General features: G+C 35.9%; 2 protein-coding genes and 2 long non-coding RNA genes across 5 annotated transcripts; 2 read left to right on the forward strand and 2 right to left on the reverse strand.

The window, feature by feature from the left end:
- The first annotated feature begins 1,004 nt into the window (after positions 1-1,004).
- Positions 1,005-7,043, forward strand: LOC116303959 (adhesion G protein-coupled receptor B3). Its single transcript, XM_031713599.2, has 8 exons — positions 1,005-1,179; positions 2,488-2,616; positions 3,850-3,975; positions 4,085-4,327; positions 5,223-5,396; positions 5,887-6,072; positions 6,504-6,689; positions 6,947-7,043. The coding sequence occupies exons 1-7, from the start codon at positions 1,101-1,103 to the stop codon at positions 6,686-6,688; spliced, it is 1,122 nt and encodes a 373-aa protein (XP_031569459.2). The 5' UTR covers positions 1,005-1,100; the 3' UTR covers position 6,689; positions 6,947-7,043.
- A 561-nt stretch (positions 7,044-7,604) lies between these two features.
- Positions 7,605-10,480, reverse strand: LOC148911425 (uncharacterized). Its single transcript, XM_089029790.1, has 4 exons — positions 10,323-10,480; positions 9,132-9,224; positions 8,179-9,048; positions 7,605-7,964 (listed from the first exon to the last, which is right to left on the reverse strand). The coding sequence occupies exons 1-4, from the start codon at positions 10,399-10,401 to the stop codon at positions 7,831-7,833; spliced, it is 1,176 nt and encodes a 391-aa protein (XP_088885916.1). The 5' UTR covers positions 10,402-10,480; the 3' UTR covers positions 7,605-7,830.
- Positions 10,481-11,694: 1,214 nt separating this feature from the next.
- LOC116303962 (uncharacterized) lies at positions 11,695-12,400 on the reverse strand. The gene is made up of 2 exons (XR_004198003.2): positions 12,237-12,400; positions 11,695-11,948 (listed from the first exon to the last, which is right to left on the reverse strand). It is a non-coding gene; the product is annotated as an uncharacterized LOC116303962 (long non-coding RNA).
- A 1,555-nt stretch (positions 12,401-13,955) lies between these two features.
- Positions 13,956-15,269, forward strand: LOC148911426 (uncharacterized). Of its 2 annotated transcripts, none has more exons than XR_016119779.1 (3): positions 13,956-14,112; positions 14,419-14,515; positions 15,105-15,269. It is a non-coding gene; the product is annotated as an uncharacterized LOC148911426 (long non-coding RNA). The 2 variants fall into 2 exon arrangements; XR_016119780.1 differs by having other exon boundaries at positions 14,425-14,515.
- Positions 15,270-16,705: the final 1,436 nt, after the last annotated feature.

The following is a 16,705-nucleotide window of genomic DNA, read 5'->3' on the forward strand; positions in this document are numbered from 1 at the left end:
TTTCGTTTTGGTTTAATATGTTGTTTTTCTTTTGTTATTCTTTTTTCAAAAAATCTTTTTCAAAAAATTTGGGGGTGGGGGGCACGTGCCCCCCCGTGCCCCCCCTCGCTACGCTACTGATTTTTATAAAAGCCAGTGCAAACAGCAGCTATATTAGCAGACTAGACATTAAAAACTGTCAGTGGTTTTGAGAGGCATTGATAATTATTTGTATTTCATAATTGTTCATACAAAGATAGAACAAAAATATTATGACAACGAAAAGAGAGAAAGAAAGAAAGAAAGAAAAAAAGAAAAAAAGAAAAGAAAAAAAAGCAAAAAAAAAAGAAAGAAAGAAAGAAAGAAAGGAAGGAAGGAAGGAAGGAAGGAAGGAAGACAGACAGAAAGAAAGAAAGAAAGAAAGAAAGAAAGAAAGAAAGAAAGAAAGAAAGAAAGAAAGAAAGAAAGAAAGAAAGAGAGAAAGAGAGAAGTAATTCTATCTTTTAAATTTCCAGAATGAAGCGGAATGCGAAGCAGCTGTCGATACTGTTAAGAATATTGCATTGTAGTTTAACCAAAAACGTGGTTTATTGCCTAAAAATATTCCCTGTGTATAACATGTAAAAAGAAATGCAATATCTAACTTTATTGATGAATTGACTTTTCAGCTATTTGTAGATAAGTTAAGTGTTTATTTATAGTATAAATTTCTTTATAATCTTAGTTTATTAACTGATCTCCACAACATTTAGCTTCTCTTTTATCGTTCGTGAAAAGTTAGGAACGTAAGCTACAATATTATGAGTTAGAGATATCATTAATAAATATTTTTTATCTATTTCGTGACATTTTACTTTTTGAATCAATCTAAAAATAAATGCTTCGACTTCTTTATGGAAACTGTATTGCTCCTGATGTAAAACACAGACATGTTGCCATAGCGACGATATTAATTACATGCTCGTTGCTATAGTAATTAAGAGGGGGCGCGTTTGAAATTTCTCTTTAAATACCAGTTATTTCGGAGTAGAAATTTTACTGTTGTAACATCGTAATTTTTTCCCACGTCTGATTGCCCGGAGCAGGTCTTGTTGGAGTAGTTCTGTCCTTATCTGTTCAACATGAAGCTCGTTCTGGTAGCCGTCGTGGTGTTTCTCATCTGTGGAATCATGCTGCCAACTTCATCAGAAGGATCATTTAGTAAGAAATAGACCCTTCCATAGGTTTTTCAACATTTGATATGGGCGAGTTAGAAGAAAAAATAGTTCAAACCTATTGGGCAGAGCACCTCAAAATTAGCAAATTTGCCGCCAAGTTAAAGGGTGAATATTGAAAAATGGCAAACGATATTTCATTTAATTTGCAAAAATTTACAAACGTTTGTCTAACTAGTCCATGTAAAAAGTTGTAAAATCCGAAATTTAGGTCTCTCTGAAGACGAAATTTCGCAATTTCAAGCATTAGTTTATAAGTATGATTGCCATGTCATACGATTAGTGCAAAAAATTCAAATCGCTCGGCTTTGTTGATATATAGTACATAAGGTATAAGTAACTCAAATAATGAATCTTATTTTACAGTGAGGACACTCTTACCATGAACACTTTGTGATTTTCTACTATTTTTTTAACATGCATCCCTGGAGTGAATCATTTAGAAATAAGTTATCTTTTGATCACATGGCATATTTGAGTTCAATCCTACTTTTTTAGAGGGTTTGAAGCAGCAAAAAGCTCAAAAAATAAAAATCTGTATAAAGTCAAGTGTTCATGGTTCGAGTGTCTTCACTGTAAGGAAACGAAACGTAAGTAGTCGGGGTGAAAAGATACTACGGTCAAATAGTTGGATGTAATCTTTCCGGCATTAGACAAGATTTTAGGGTTTAGTGACTTCACTCTAGTCAAATAGACACAAAACAAAACAATGAAATGAGGGTCTAAACCCTAAGGGCTTATTATTAGATTTTATGTTAATTATACACTAACTACTACAAAAATGTTCACGTTGTTAGGAAAATAGAGTGGTTTTCAAAAACCATGCGAAACAATTACTCTTAGTTACTGTCTAATAACGTGTTATTAAAGCGTATTGATGGGATTTAACCCATGAAATATAAAACATGTTAGTCAACGCGTAAAAGTGAAAGAAAACAATGTAATGAGGGTCTACTAATGTGTATTAGTCTAATATCTATTTCACGGGTTTATTGACTTCATTCTATAAACAAAGAACCGATGGAAATAAGATTTACTAACCCTCTATTCTACTCACTGAATTTCATGGTCTCAAACAAATGAAATAAGATCTAGTTATATAAGTAGTCTAAGAACTATTTCACGGTGTGAGTAAGATCACTCTAGAAAAATTAATTGCGGCAACGACTTCGTTATGACGCCTTGCTATAACTAGATGTTGAAAGTTTGATGGAAAACGCCTCAAGTCAAACTGCAGTTTTAGGTTCGTCAAACGTCATGCAAAAGGTCTCTGATGTTTAATTTTTTTCCATAGCGAAAATGCTCCACAGAATGAGATGCAAGAATAACTGGGACTGTAAAAAGTGTGATGAAATCAAACGTCAAGGAAAATGTAATGCAGGGTATTTGATGGGCGTTTGTTATAAGACTTGTACAGGATGCGGTGAGTATATAGTTTAGACCGTGCCCTGGCACGTACAGTTTTTTTTTTTTTTTTTTTTTTTTTTTTTTGTTGTTGTTGTTGAAAATCATATCTTTGTCAGTTTAAGAGCAATCTCTACGAAACTTTGCAATTTTACTATTGTCAATGTGACAAATTGGATAGTAAATTCCTTTTCCCAATTAATCAAATACCTTAGAATTTCATGCTAGCGTGATATAGGTCTTTATCCAAGCATTTTGATTGAATATGCAGTAAGCTCGCGCGCTTCGACAGTAGAGAGTTGATTTGTGATGCATCTTGTTTGCGGCAAACGTGAAAAGTTCGATCAATTAAGAATTAAGAATTCAAATTCTATCCTAGGAGATTTAAGGACTAGCCTCAATATCTTCTTTTGCACTCACTGATGCGAATAGATTAGTGATTAAAATCAACGAAAAGAAATCGAAGACTCTCCACGTAGTAGATAAAGAAAAGAATAATTAACGGTGCACGTGGTTCGATGTCGGGGAAGGGGGTGTGGGGTGTGGGGGGGGTAGGGGGTAGGGGGTAGGGATTAGAGTGGAAGCAGCCGTATATTATCAAGCAACAAAGAAGGGATTCGCTGAAATGCAAGAAAAAAGCAACCACCAGGGCTCGGTTGTACGCGAAGAATGGATAGAGCTTTCCAAACGGATAAATCCTTCTCCAGTAGATAAGTCGATGCTTTTATCCAATATATTTATCCACTGGATAAGATTTATTTGTCGGATAGCGCTATCCTCTCTTTGTACAACTGAGCCCTAGTGTAGTGTGGGAAAGCATCGTTAAAAAAATATATCATCTCTTGGCTATATTTATATCAGTTATATTTTGTGTATTAGTTAAACTATTTGAATTTAAATCCAAAGGAGGATCCGGGAGGGGGGGGGGGGGGGGGGCAAAAAGGGCTGAAGCCGATTTCAGCAGAAAAAAATACAAAACAAAACTGAATAATGAGATTCTTTTTTTATTTATTGTTTTCCGTTGTGATGACGGAAGAAACTCAATTAGACCCCCCTAAACTCAATTAGCCCCCCCCCCCCCCCCAAATATTTGGCTGGATCCGTCCTTGAAATCCATGTACCAATTCGTGTATAAGAGTTAGTTATTTTTTCCCTGAGGTGATAGGTTACTCTTTATGATGTCGCAACAAAAAATCACCAACTTAGCAATGGACAATATTGTCAAAATAAACTTGAATGTTATTCTTCTTAGATCGATACATTGATACGCCTGAGTACGACTGTCCATCTATCTTCAAACAAGGGAAGTGCTTCAGCAACACGATAAACAACCCTTACATAGTGTATGCACAGCGCTGCGAGGTATCCTGTTGCCAAGGTAATAGCTTTTAAAATTTATTCAAAATCAAAACTATTGCGCTAAAGCTAAAGGATTATTACAGAAAACAAAGGTGACAAGATTTTCAATAACAATTTTATTTTTTTAGCGTATCCCTTGGATATCCCAACAAAAGCTCCATCAATCATATCCAAACTAACCAAGCCCACCACAGCTCCGCTCCCCAAAATCATTTGGAACCAGTGGAGCTCGTGGAATTCGTGCTCAAAGACATGCCACATCGGCTATCAGAAGAGAAACAGAACCTGTTCATTTTCGTCAGATCCTAAAGTTAATTGCAACAGACCACAGATCCAGTATCGATACTGCAACAATAATATATCTTGTCAAGGTAATAGAACCAAAAAAGCAATAGTTGTTTTAGATCATCATGTGCCAGCGCCATAATCCAGCTTGGACTGCCTGTGGATAGATGGTAGAACAATAAAATCCCTGCGCTTTCGGAAATTGAATTCTTTATCATGTAAAACGTTTGTATTGTTCCTGTCATGTAATATGGCTGCCGTCACGTGATGGTGTAAAACCTCTATTGTAAAATAACTTAACAGTTAATATAAATCTTGCTTCCTGATTGGTTAAAAAGCGCACAGATCGCTTGCGAAATTTTTATTGCTTTGATATTTAGATCTTATTAACCGAGCGGGAGGTCTGTACGGGATAATCTTGACCGAGGTCTGTACCCGACCAAGGTCAAGATTATCCCTTACAGAACGACCAAGATCGGTTGATAAGAGTTTTATCATATGACCACTTTTCATTGAAAAGGACAAAATGTTTTCGCCGTAAGATTAATATGCGATCGGACCGATTAATACCGGAGAATCTAGACCAGTCCGCGATGCGATCTATCCAATCAGATTGCTCGATTTGCTAGTGTCCAGGCTCTAAGATTCACGGTCATATGATAAATATAAATATTGAAGCTTGCTTCCGTTGTCATAAGCAGTTAAAAAAGAAGAACTTGAGGATTGGCAAAACACTCTAAAAAAAACCGCGAGTGATATATAACTGCACTAAGCACGAGCGCGCTTTTCTGTTTAACACAGCTATAGCATGCGCACTTTCAAGTGAGAAATTCACCACAAATGATAAGATTTAAAAAATACCTTTTGAACAAAATTTTAAGGTTTAGATATTATAAAGTGAATATTCAACTCGCTAAGTGATGGTCACCATTGAGTAAATGGCGGTAAATTTCTTAATTGCTTTTTCTTGTTTTAAATCAGTCGCTGGAGGATTTAGCGAATGGTCCAAGTGGAGTGTCTGTCCTTTCACGTGCGGCGTCATAGGAAAGCAAACTAGAACGCGCACGTGTACCAACCCGCCTCCACAGAATGGAGGACCAGACTGCGTTGGACCATCATCAGAAACTAAGGAATGCAACCTGGGATGTTGTCCAGGTAATTTTTTTCTAGAAGACATGCATGTACATTCCTTCATGACATTTAATTGGGTTTCGTTTATCGTAGCACCACAATGTCTGCACGCACTCAAACCGAATATACTTTTTTAAACACTTACGTTATAAGCTAGAATTTACATATTAAGAATGTGTTCAATCTGAATAAACACTTTAGCACGGAGTGAGTCTGAATGTACTGCGTTCAGTAAGGATGGCAAACTACGATCTCATGGTTTGTACTATGTGCATGGACTCATTCCATAAGCCGGTGGTTTTCGCTGTTTCTTGAGTGACGATGACCCGTACAGAAAAACAAACAAGCTTCAAAAGATAGCATCTAGCAGTGCCTGTAATGGTTAAAAGCATAAATACCAGAGACTCAAATTCTTAGTTCATTTTCTCTTCGTCTACTATACGCATAGAAGCTTAGGTTAGGGATACGCCAGCAGGAAAATGATGCAGTATATATATATTTTTTTAATTTCTAGAAGCGGGTGACTGGAGTCAATGGTCAGCCTGGAGCTCGTGCAGCAAGACCTGTTGCTCATCAAACGGTGACAATGGAATAAGAAAAAGGACAAGATCTTGTACAAATCCCGCTCCGTTTTGTGGAGCAGGGCCATGCATTGGTTCATACCGTGAAACGAAGCCATGCCTTCCATTACCGCCTTGTGGTAAGTAATTAAACCACTTATTATTGAAGACCTTTAGCATCAGGAAAACGTGTGAGCTGCAATTCGAGGTTTGATACCTAGCAAAAACGTTACGCTAAAGGTCTCGAATATTAATAATCATATATAACATAGTTTGTCATAAGGCTCGATTTTGCGTAGAATATTCATGTGTATCTGTGAATGTCCCTCATATTTCAAAGTGTTGGTATTGTTAAAATTGTCCATGCTACCTTTACTCGCATCATATTCGTAAATAATCCGACACTGAAATGAGGCGAACCCTGTCTAAAAGAGTCTGTAATAAAGGAACAAAGCGGTATAGTATGTGAATTCTAATTAAAATGGTCTATTGTTTGTACTGCATCTATTTTAATCTACTTTTTTATTTTTTTATTTTTTTTTCACTGTTTGTTTTTCCTCTCCTTTTTAAGTTAATCCAACAACGATACCCTCCCCTTATTGGAGTAGCTGGGGACCTTGGGGACCATGCTCTGCTACTTGTTATGTAGGCTACCGTGAAAGACAACGTGCATGCATTGGTTACCAAGGATACAACAAATACTGTCATGGAAGATTTACTCAATTTGAGTCTTGCAATACTCACATCTTATGCTAAGGTAAGAGTTAATAAAGTAGTCCCCTACGTAATACGTAATAATGGTAGTGGTGGTGGGGGTAGTGGTAGTGGTGGTGAGAGTGGTGGTGGTGGTGTTGGTGGTAGTGGGGGTGGAGGTGGTGGTGGTAGTGGTGGTGGTAGTGGTGGTGGTTGTGTTGGTGGTAGTGGGGGTGGGGGTGAGGGTGGTAGTGGTGGTGGTGGGGGTGGTAATGTTTCCTATGCAATTATTAATTACGTCTATTTTTTTCCATTTTACAGGTCCATTGTCCCTATACTTGTTTAATTAATTTAGCTTCTGTTTGGATGTATGTTTTTTATTAGAAAATAAACAAACAATAAAATGTAAAAAACAGAATTGTTTCTAAGCTTATTGTTTCAACAGTAATCACACTAAAACTATTTCTTTGACTTGAAGCTCAAGTACATTTGCTTTAAAATATTCCCAAGTTCTTGGACTTGGAAATTATTCCAGGGTACTGTACTGTACTCAATGTCCCCACTTATTGTTTTCTCTCTGCATTATATAATTTTAAACCCCTCATTGCTGGCCATTAAATATTACATTCCAATTCGATCCATGAGGGTGCCCTGACCACTTAGATCAGCCCAGAAGTGTTTTCATGGTTTGACCTGTGAGTTAGCCGTGCCCTGACTTAGATTAGCCCAGAGGTTGTTTCAGGGTTCGATCTGTGACTTAGCCGTGCATTGACGTAGTTCAGCCCAGAGGTTGTTTCAGGGTTTGATCTGTGAGTTAACCGTGCCCTGACTTAGATCAGCCCAGAGGTTTTTTCAGATAGAATTTATGTTCAAGCTGCTTCGATCAATAAGAAAAAAAGAAAACTGAAAAAAGAAAGGAAGACAAGTCTAGACCCCCATTGCAATTCAATATTTTTTCTTCAAAAAAAGAGGACACCAATTAGTTTATAGCTCTTTTTAATTATACGTTTGTTTAACGTTAAACAGTGTTGAAGACTCAACACTGTGTTGAGCTGTGTTATTTTTTCTAATCATAACTATTTGTTTTATATACTGATGGCGACCCAACAAAACTCACTTAACCTACAAAATGATCGTAACTTTATTCTAGTCATTTTACAACATACTTTTGAACCTCGACAAAAAATGCCGTATTTTTATTTATTCTATCCATAGCTTTTCTCTACGGAACTGCGATCAAATCCTGCTAAAGGAATGCCCATAATCTTATTACCAACATATCCTTCTTCATCATCATCTTGTTTTCTTAAACGATCATGCTTTTCCTTTTGAGTTGTATCTAAGTAAACAAACACATAAATAAACAGTAAAAACAACAAACAGTAAACAAACACCACTGTTGTATGGTGTATCCTTTAGAGTATGTATTCGTGAAACAAAATCAAAAATATATTGTCTAATTGCAGCTATTTTGCTGCTATTTTGTTCATTGCAAAATAAAACATTGAAGAAAGCTCTTCTGCTAAAGACTGTGAATTATCTTTTAAACTTACCAGTTTCCTGAACATCATCGGCATTATCACTATCGTCATTATCTTCATCATCATCATCATCATCATCATCATTCAAATCATCAACATTCAAATCATCATCGTTGTCAGCATCATCATCATCATCATTATCATCATCGTTCAAATCATTATAATTATCAGCATTAGCATCAGCATCATCATCATCAGTATGATCATCATCGTCATCATTACCATCACCATCATCATCTCCATCATCATCATTCAAATCATCATCGTTATCGGTATCATTAACATCATCATCATCATCATCATGATCATTATCAGCATCATCATCATCATCATGATCATTATCATCATCATCATGATCATTCAAATCATCATCGTTATCGGCATCATTAACATCATCATCATCATCATCATGATCATTATCAGCATCATCATCATCATTCATATCATCATCATCATGATCATTATCATCATCATCATGATCATTCAAATCATCATCGTTATCGGCATCATTAACATCATCATCATCATCATCATCATCATTATCAGCATCATCATTATCATCATCATCATCATCATTCAAATCATCATCGTTATCGGCATCATTAACATCATCATCATCATCATCATCATCATTATCAGCATCATCATCATTCATATCATCATCATCATCACCACCATTATCAGCATCATCATCATCCACATCATCATCATCGGTATGATCATCATAGTCATCATTATTCACATCACCATCATTATCACTATCAGCATCATCACTATCACTATCATCATCATCACCATCAGCATCACTAACATCATCATCATAGTCATCATCATCTTGTTTTCGCAGTAGCTTACTCTCTTTCGAATTCTTTTGGTCTGCATCTAAAAAAAACCACGTAAAATTAACTATTTAAACATTGTAAGTGAATGCACTTTTCTAGATTGTTTCAAGATTTTAAATTTACCTTCCATGGCATATTGAATCATTTCTTTTATGGATTGTAGATTTTTTCCCAGCAAGACAGGACCTGACTCGTCTTTTTCTTCATGATCAGAACCTATTGAATTTATAGGAAATTGTTTACAGTGAGGTCAATGGAATCGTTAACAGTTATCATTTTCAGAACTGTGTACGGTTGACTACATCAACCAAGGCCAACCCAACAAATTTTCATAAAGACTCATAACAAGTGAGTACTAAATATAAGTGTATATAGAATCTGCACAAATGTTCACATTTTCCCCTTTTAAAAAACTATATATGTTACTGAATTGATGGTTTTCACGGTGGCCGTGTTAGAGGAACTTAACAAAAGAATTGCCAATGAATTCTTTTGTTATATCTTCCAACATGGCCACCGTGTCTTTTGTTATTTAATTCTCTTGGGAATGGTTAAAAACCATCAATAAATGTGCGTAAGAACAGAATTGAATACGAAACAGCAGTTTAAACTCCAGAATTCGTCGCCATCCTATAGCTTCCTATTATGCAGCGTTAAAACATGATTTTTGAAATTTCATTTAAAAGGGCCTTGTTTAATGCGTTGATGTAGTCGCATAAAAACATTCTAAGATGAAGCATAGAAAATACGTACACCGAGGGATCAGAATAAATCTTTTTTTCAATCGATTGGCTCAATCAAGGGATGATTTACAATATGCATTATTTTTAAGTGACAATAAAATTTGAAGTGTTCACGGTTCGAGTGTCCTCATTGTAGGAAAAGGAGGACTTCAACATTTTGTCATATAGTTGAAAGTAAACCCTGAGTTTGAGAAATAGCGTAAGTAAGGATGAGAAATAAAGGGAAATTTGTAAGTGCGAGAGAGCAAGGGAGAAAGGAAAAAGGAAAGGAAAAAAAGCAAAGCAAAGCAAAGCAAAGCAAAGCAAAGCAAAGCAAAGCAAAGCAAAGCAAAGCAAAGCAAAGCAAAGGAAGCAACGGTAGAAGCGTAGAAAAAAGGAGAGAGAGACGTAGTAGGATGATCAAAAATTAAAGCAAAATTCAAACAAGAATAAGCATCAGATCAGAGAGTGATCTTTTCTACGTAATCATTGCTACCATAGAATTTTTCTCTGAAGCTGCATTGATATTTTTTGAGGAAAACAGGAATTCGGAAAGAAAGGAAAAAAAAAAAAGAAACAGGACTTTACTTACGTTGCTTTATAGGAGCTGGATAGCAAAAAGCAAACAGGCAGAACAAGACAAGGGGAAAAACCATTTGTTTAGCATTCATCCTGGCTAGAACTAGAAATTTGCTAACGACTGCTTTTCAGAAACCTCTTTTTTCGTCTTGGACGTAGAAGACCCTGGTCGAGCACAGTGCGACTATAAATGGTGAACGATGCCAGTAGCATATGAATTAGGTCAAATTTTTTTTCACAAATTGCTCCAAAGCCGTGTAATTGAAAAAATAACATTGTTAGAAATTGAAATTAGAAAACAATAATAATAATAATAAGTAAATAAAAAAAATTGAAAAAAGAAAACAAAGATTTTCTAATTTCATTCGTGCCCACCTCTTAGATAGTACTGTTATTGCTTACCTCGGGTGGCTACCGTACTGATTACTTTTCTAGAAAGATATCCTAACAATAAACAATCCAGAAATAATAGCTTTTTTAGGAACTATTTTTGAGATATTTTGATTAAAAAGATAACCAGTTGGTAGCCGAAATAAATTACAGTAACCTTTAACAACAAGACGAATATATCGAGAACTTTTTCGATAATTCATGGCCATGCATGATTTAACGTGATTTTCGTCGGCCATGTATAACTAAACATTTAGACAGTATTGTCGGTTCTCAATCCATATGTATTACTCGCGGTTTTCTTTGCCCAACTCGCAAATCGAGTCCTGATTGGGATAAACTGGATGGGTCTATTCCCACATGATTTGTAATGAGGAAACATTGAGCCAAACTAAATGGGTCTATTCCCACATGATTTGTAATGGGACAACATTGAGCCAAACTGAATGGGTATATTCCCAAATGATTTGTAATGGGACAACATTGAGCCAAACTGAACGGGTCTATTCCCAAATGGTTTGTAATGGGACAACATTGAGCCAAACTGAATGGGTATATTCCCAAATGATTTGTAATGGGACAACATTGAGCCAAACTGAACGGGTCTATTCCCAAACGATTTGTAATGGGACAACATTGAGCCAATCTCAAATGGGTCTATTCCCAAATGATTTGTAATGGGACAACATTGAGCCAAACTGAATGGGTCTATTCCCAAATGATTTGTAATGGACAACATTGAGACAAACTGAATGGGTCTATTCCCAAATGATTCGTAATGGGACAACATTGAGGCAAACTGAATGGGTCTATTTCCAAATGATTTGTCATAGGACAACATTGAGCCAAACTGAATGGGTCTATTCCCAAATAATTCGTAATGGGACAACATTGAGGCAAACTGCATGCGTCTATTCCCAAAGGATTTGTCATGGGACAGCATTGAGTCCGTTTTCATTTATCGATGATAAGAAATCAACACATAACAAAAAGACTTGCGTTTCTTTACTCTTTTAATATAATTTACTTTGTTGTAATATTCGATACACAATACAAAATACAGCAAGTTATTTTGTAAATGTGTTTACATGGCCATGTTGTTATTGACTAGCAACAGTAGCAGGTTCATTATACCATATTATACCATACTTTGGCTGATTCGAAATTTCACGTCTCTGAGGTATTTGGATTTCATCTCTTTTCCCTTTGTAATACTGCTTGTTCTCGTTGTATACCATCTCTTCTGAACCTAGTTAAACACCATAATATTTTTATTCTCTAAATTCGAAACTGAATGTCTTTGAAATAATTGATTAAGACAAAAACTAAATGTAGAACAAGTTTACGAGTATCCAAATCATTTTTGCAAAATAAACGTAGCATTAATAAGAAAGAAATAATTCGAAATTAAAAGTTTCAGCGATTTAAAAACTGGGGTTCAGAATTTTTTCTGGGTTCCCTATGTCGGTTCCATTAATTTTCTATACAAATGTAACTGTAATTGTCTAAATATACAAGCTCGTACTGAAAGACCTACCATATTTATTCAAAGGAGCTGCTTGGATCACAACAAGCAAGCAGGCAAAGGCTATTAGCAGCACCAATTTCGTGTTCATCTTTGGCTTCTCGGTCACTCCGGCAGTTCTTTCGATTAGCTTAGCTAGCTTTGAAATACGACGCGGAATAGAGGTAACTGATGACTCCCTGTCATTTATATAGTGAAGATTTCGAGCCTTTTAGGCTCCGCCTTTCGCGTTCAATAATTCTGATTGGATATTCATAAAGGTGGTGTACTTTGATTAGTCAAGGGTAGCTTTCATCGCTGTCACAAAAATATATGCTCAAGTTGTAATCCATTACATAGCCTGCGTAGCCGGTCCTCTTTTGGGGCCTTGGAAGAGAAGAGCCGGCTACGCAGGCTATCCATTACATAACGATTCATATCTTCTTTCAATTTAAATCTAATTATATTTTTTGCTCAGCAGTTTCTGCTATAGGATCACACATCACATGCAATCAATGTATAAATGAAACTGCTAAGTACAAAAACTCTTTCCAACCAACATTGTTTTGGGGCGGAGGGGTGCCGTTGTAAGGGAAATTAAATTTATTTTAAAGCAAGATATCCATACAAAAACCAAAATTCTCAACTTTTCTTTTTCGAAAATTGTAGGCATTTTTTCGGTTGCTCTATTATTCGCATCACTAGAGGAAAAGCATAATAGTAACACCAAATTTATTGAATATACTTCAGTTGTGAAGGCTCGATTCTGGCTGTTGATATTTTTGTAATAGTAAGAGCGGGTCCAGGGGTCCAGGGGTCCAGGGGGATACTGATAGGAAGATAAAGAAATGCCCATTTGAAGTTGAAAATCGTTTAAAAAAAATGTAAAACCTAAAAAGTGCTTTATGTGATGCCACATAGATAACAGTCAACCCCTCTTCCCCCTTGAATTGAAGTCGTTGTGAATTGGTCAGTAAATAGGTATGAGGGTTGCTATGTGAGCAATCTTGCACAGCCGTCCTTAGGATCTGTCACGCAACGTTTGCCTCCTCAAGACCAGTCAACGAAGTAAGAAGAAAATGAACACTAGAAACTCAAGACAACATTTCGTTAATACATACTTTATTCTATCTGTCATTTTACAGCGTTCACTTTTAATAAATATGCCGTATTTTTATGCTTTCACATGCTTTTTCAAAGGTGCTGGATAGCAAAAAGCAATCAGGTAGAGTAACACCAACGACAGAAACATGTGTGTAGCATTCATGTTCATGGACAGAATACGACCAAAACTCAGCAATACAACTTCGTGTTATAATTTGATTGCAAACGAGGTAACCGTGGGACTAGTTGGTGAAAACTGCCAATCCTGCATGCCTATATTTTTTTTTAAGAAACATCCCATCGAGTTTTTGAACAATATTTAAAAAAATAATAATTCCGATTGTTTATTTTTTACAGTTTCAAAAGGCCTTGAGCTTAAATTGAAACTAGCAAAATTCGCGTGCGTAATTGCGATAAAGCCTGTTGGGCGATAAAAAATAATTGGATGGGAATAAGAGAATGTTTTTGCTATGTTATGGTTTCGCCTGGAGAAGATGAATGTGAGCAATCTAGCACATATAACAAACAACTCACATCTGTCGCTTGACCATTCACAGTACACCAAGTATCAAATATTCCAATCAGAAGTCATGTAGACCAAGCCAGGGTTCATGGGGGTACAAATCTATAAAAGAAATGGGAAGCCCACAAGTTGACTTTAAACCCTACACAGTCTTCGTATTTTAAGACTCAAAGCAGTAGGAAGAATCTTTGATTGGGAAACTAAAGATGAACTCGAAATTGGTGCTTTTAGCAATTGTCTGCTTGTTCGTTGTGATCCAAGCAGCTACGTTCAAATCAGACGGTAGGTCTTGCAATATAAACTTGTATCTATTGATGGGTTGTAAGCATTCCCAAGAGAGTTAAAAGACAAAAACATGGCGGCCATTGTGGTGCCATTAACAATGGATGCTAATGAGAAATGGTGAAAGTCTTTTCCAGATTAAAATGATATATGTAGTTTTTTCCACGATATGTTTATATCATTGGGTCAGTTTTACAGCAAAGTTTTAGATAATCTATATGATCCATCACTTGTTAATTGTTATCGTTTATCATTAATTTTTTTTTTTTTTTTTTTTTTTTTTAATTTTTTTTTTAATCAATGGAGTTTCAGAATGGAAGAAGAGAGATAAAACTCCAACAGAAGGTCTCAATTTTCTTGGTATAATTTGGTATGGAGGAGAAAACGCTACTTCAGGGTCAACGTATGTAATTAAAAGTAATTTAATAATTCAGTTTGCCATAAATCATTTGGGAATAGACCCATCCCATTTGGCTCAATGTTGTCTCACTACAAATCATTTGGGAATACACCCATTCACTTTGGCTCAATGTTGTCCCATAACAAATCATTTGGGAATAGACCCATCCGTTTGGCTCAATGTGGTCTCACTACAAATCATTTGGGAATAGACCCATTCAGTTTGGCTCAATGTTGTCCCATAACAAATCATTTGGGAATAGACCCATTCAGTTTGGTTCAATGTTGTCTCACTACAAATCATTTGGGAATAGACCCATTCAGTTTGGCTCAATGTTGTCCCATTACAAATCATTTGGGAATAGACCCATTTAGTTTGGCTCAATGTTGTCCCATTACAAATCATTTGGGAATAGACTCATTCAGTTTGGTTCAATGTTGTCCCATTACAAATCATTTGGGAGTAGACCCATTCAGTTTGGCTCAATGTTGTCCCATGACAAATCATTTGGGAGTAGACCCATTTAGTTTGCCTTAATGTTAATTGTCCCATTACAAATCATGACAATAATTATTATTATTGATATTTGTAGTAATGGACAAGAAGATGACGGTCAGGATTATAACAAATATTTCTTTGGCAAATGATAATGTTTGCTATGAACCTATTGTAGTAGCAGGCGTAGTTCGTTACGAGTTCTGAATTCTGTAAATCTAAAAGTACAATAAAGTTGTAAAAATTTAACATATCATGTTAAGTCCGGCTTTTGTTTTCTCTTTTCCTTGCTATATTTTTTGTTTTACCCATTAAGAGGAATTTTTTTTTCAATGATGAGCAATAATGGCAAAAAGCGCAAAAAACTAGACTTTGCGGTATGAGTTTTGATCCCAATTTTTGTTTTGGGTAAACACTCAAAACATTTTTTAGACAGTTAGAAACTGATGTACTATGATAAGATGCCTGTTTGAAGCGGTATTTTCAATTGTACAAAGATGTTTCGTAGCATTTGTGTTAGGATGCTGCTTTGTCAGGCTTTTTTATAGAAAATATATGGGAAATAAGCAAATGAAGACCTACACCTCAGTTTCGAATAAAACTTTTGCTTTGGGTTAACACTTTGATTCAACTTTCAAAGGTCATTTCCACTGCCAAACAAGTTAAACTTTCTGAATAATAGATTTTAGCCTTTTACAACAGCCTTCCTTCAAGAAAATAGTTTTTGGCGCTCACTGCTTGAATAGGAAAAGAATCCTCTCTTAACATCAATCATTCACAAAAGTATGTTCATCGTATCTTTGTGTCCTAAACTGACATTATAAATTGACAAGTTTCTTCATTCTCTTATTCTGTTTTTCTTGCTTGAAGTTCCTTTAGTTTCTTTTATTCAAATTTAAAAAATCTTCACGAAAGCACTTTCCATATATTTGATGACACGGTTTAGGGTCCAAAGGCCGTAAAAAGTTCCACTAAAAGCCCTACATTTTCTTCTTATTATTATTTTGTTTGGTTATCTGTGAATTTGGCGCCACTTTTCTCGCAGAAACGCGTGCTCGCCCCTATTACTTTGTTAATCTTTTTAAACTACTGGCGTCCAGTGATGGTGATTCACGTAGAGAACGAGAAAGAAATCCTCCTAGTCACTACTATACTCCAATCATGTACTCAAAAAGATGTTTTGTGCTTGACTGCTTAAGTACAGTTTGGCTTTACGTGATCCAGTACCTAGCTGTGAAAAAAATCATTTGGGATAGACCCATTCAGTTTGCCTCAATGTTGTCCTATTACAAATCCTTTGGGAATAGACCCATTCAGTTTGCCTCAATGTTGTCCTATTACAAATCCTTTGGGAATAGACCCATTCAGTTTGGCTCAATATTGTTCCATTACGAATCATTTGGGAATAGACCCATTCAGTTTGGCTCAGTGTTGTCCCATTACAAATCATTTGGGAATAGACCCATTCAGTATGGCTCAATGTTGTCCCATAACAAATCATTTGGGAATAGACCCATTCAGTTTGGCTCAATGTTGTCCCATTACAAATCATTTGGGAATAGACCCATTTGGAGAGGAAGAGAGAGAGAACGCTACGAAGGAAGAAGACAAGAAGAAGAAGAAGAACGAAGAAGATAGAAGAGAAGAAGAGAAGCAGAAGACGAAGAAGAAGAGAAAGAAGAAAGAAGAAGAAAAGAA

Source organism: Actinia tenebrosa, unplaced genomic scaffold, assembly GCF_029948245.1.
Source record: "Actinia tenebrosa isolate PJP-AT-01 unplaced genomic scaffold, QUT_ActTen_1.0 PGA_scaffold14__42_contigs__length_11649687, whole genome shotgun sequence".
In the NCBI taxonomy this organism is placed as follows: Eukaryota; Metazoa; Cnidaria; class Anthozoa; order Actiniaria; family Actiniidae; genus Actinia; species Actinia tenebrosa.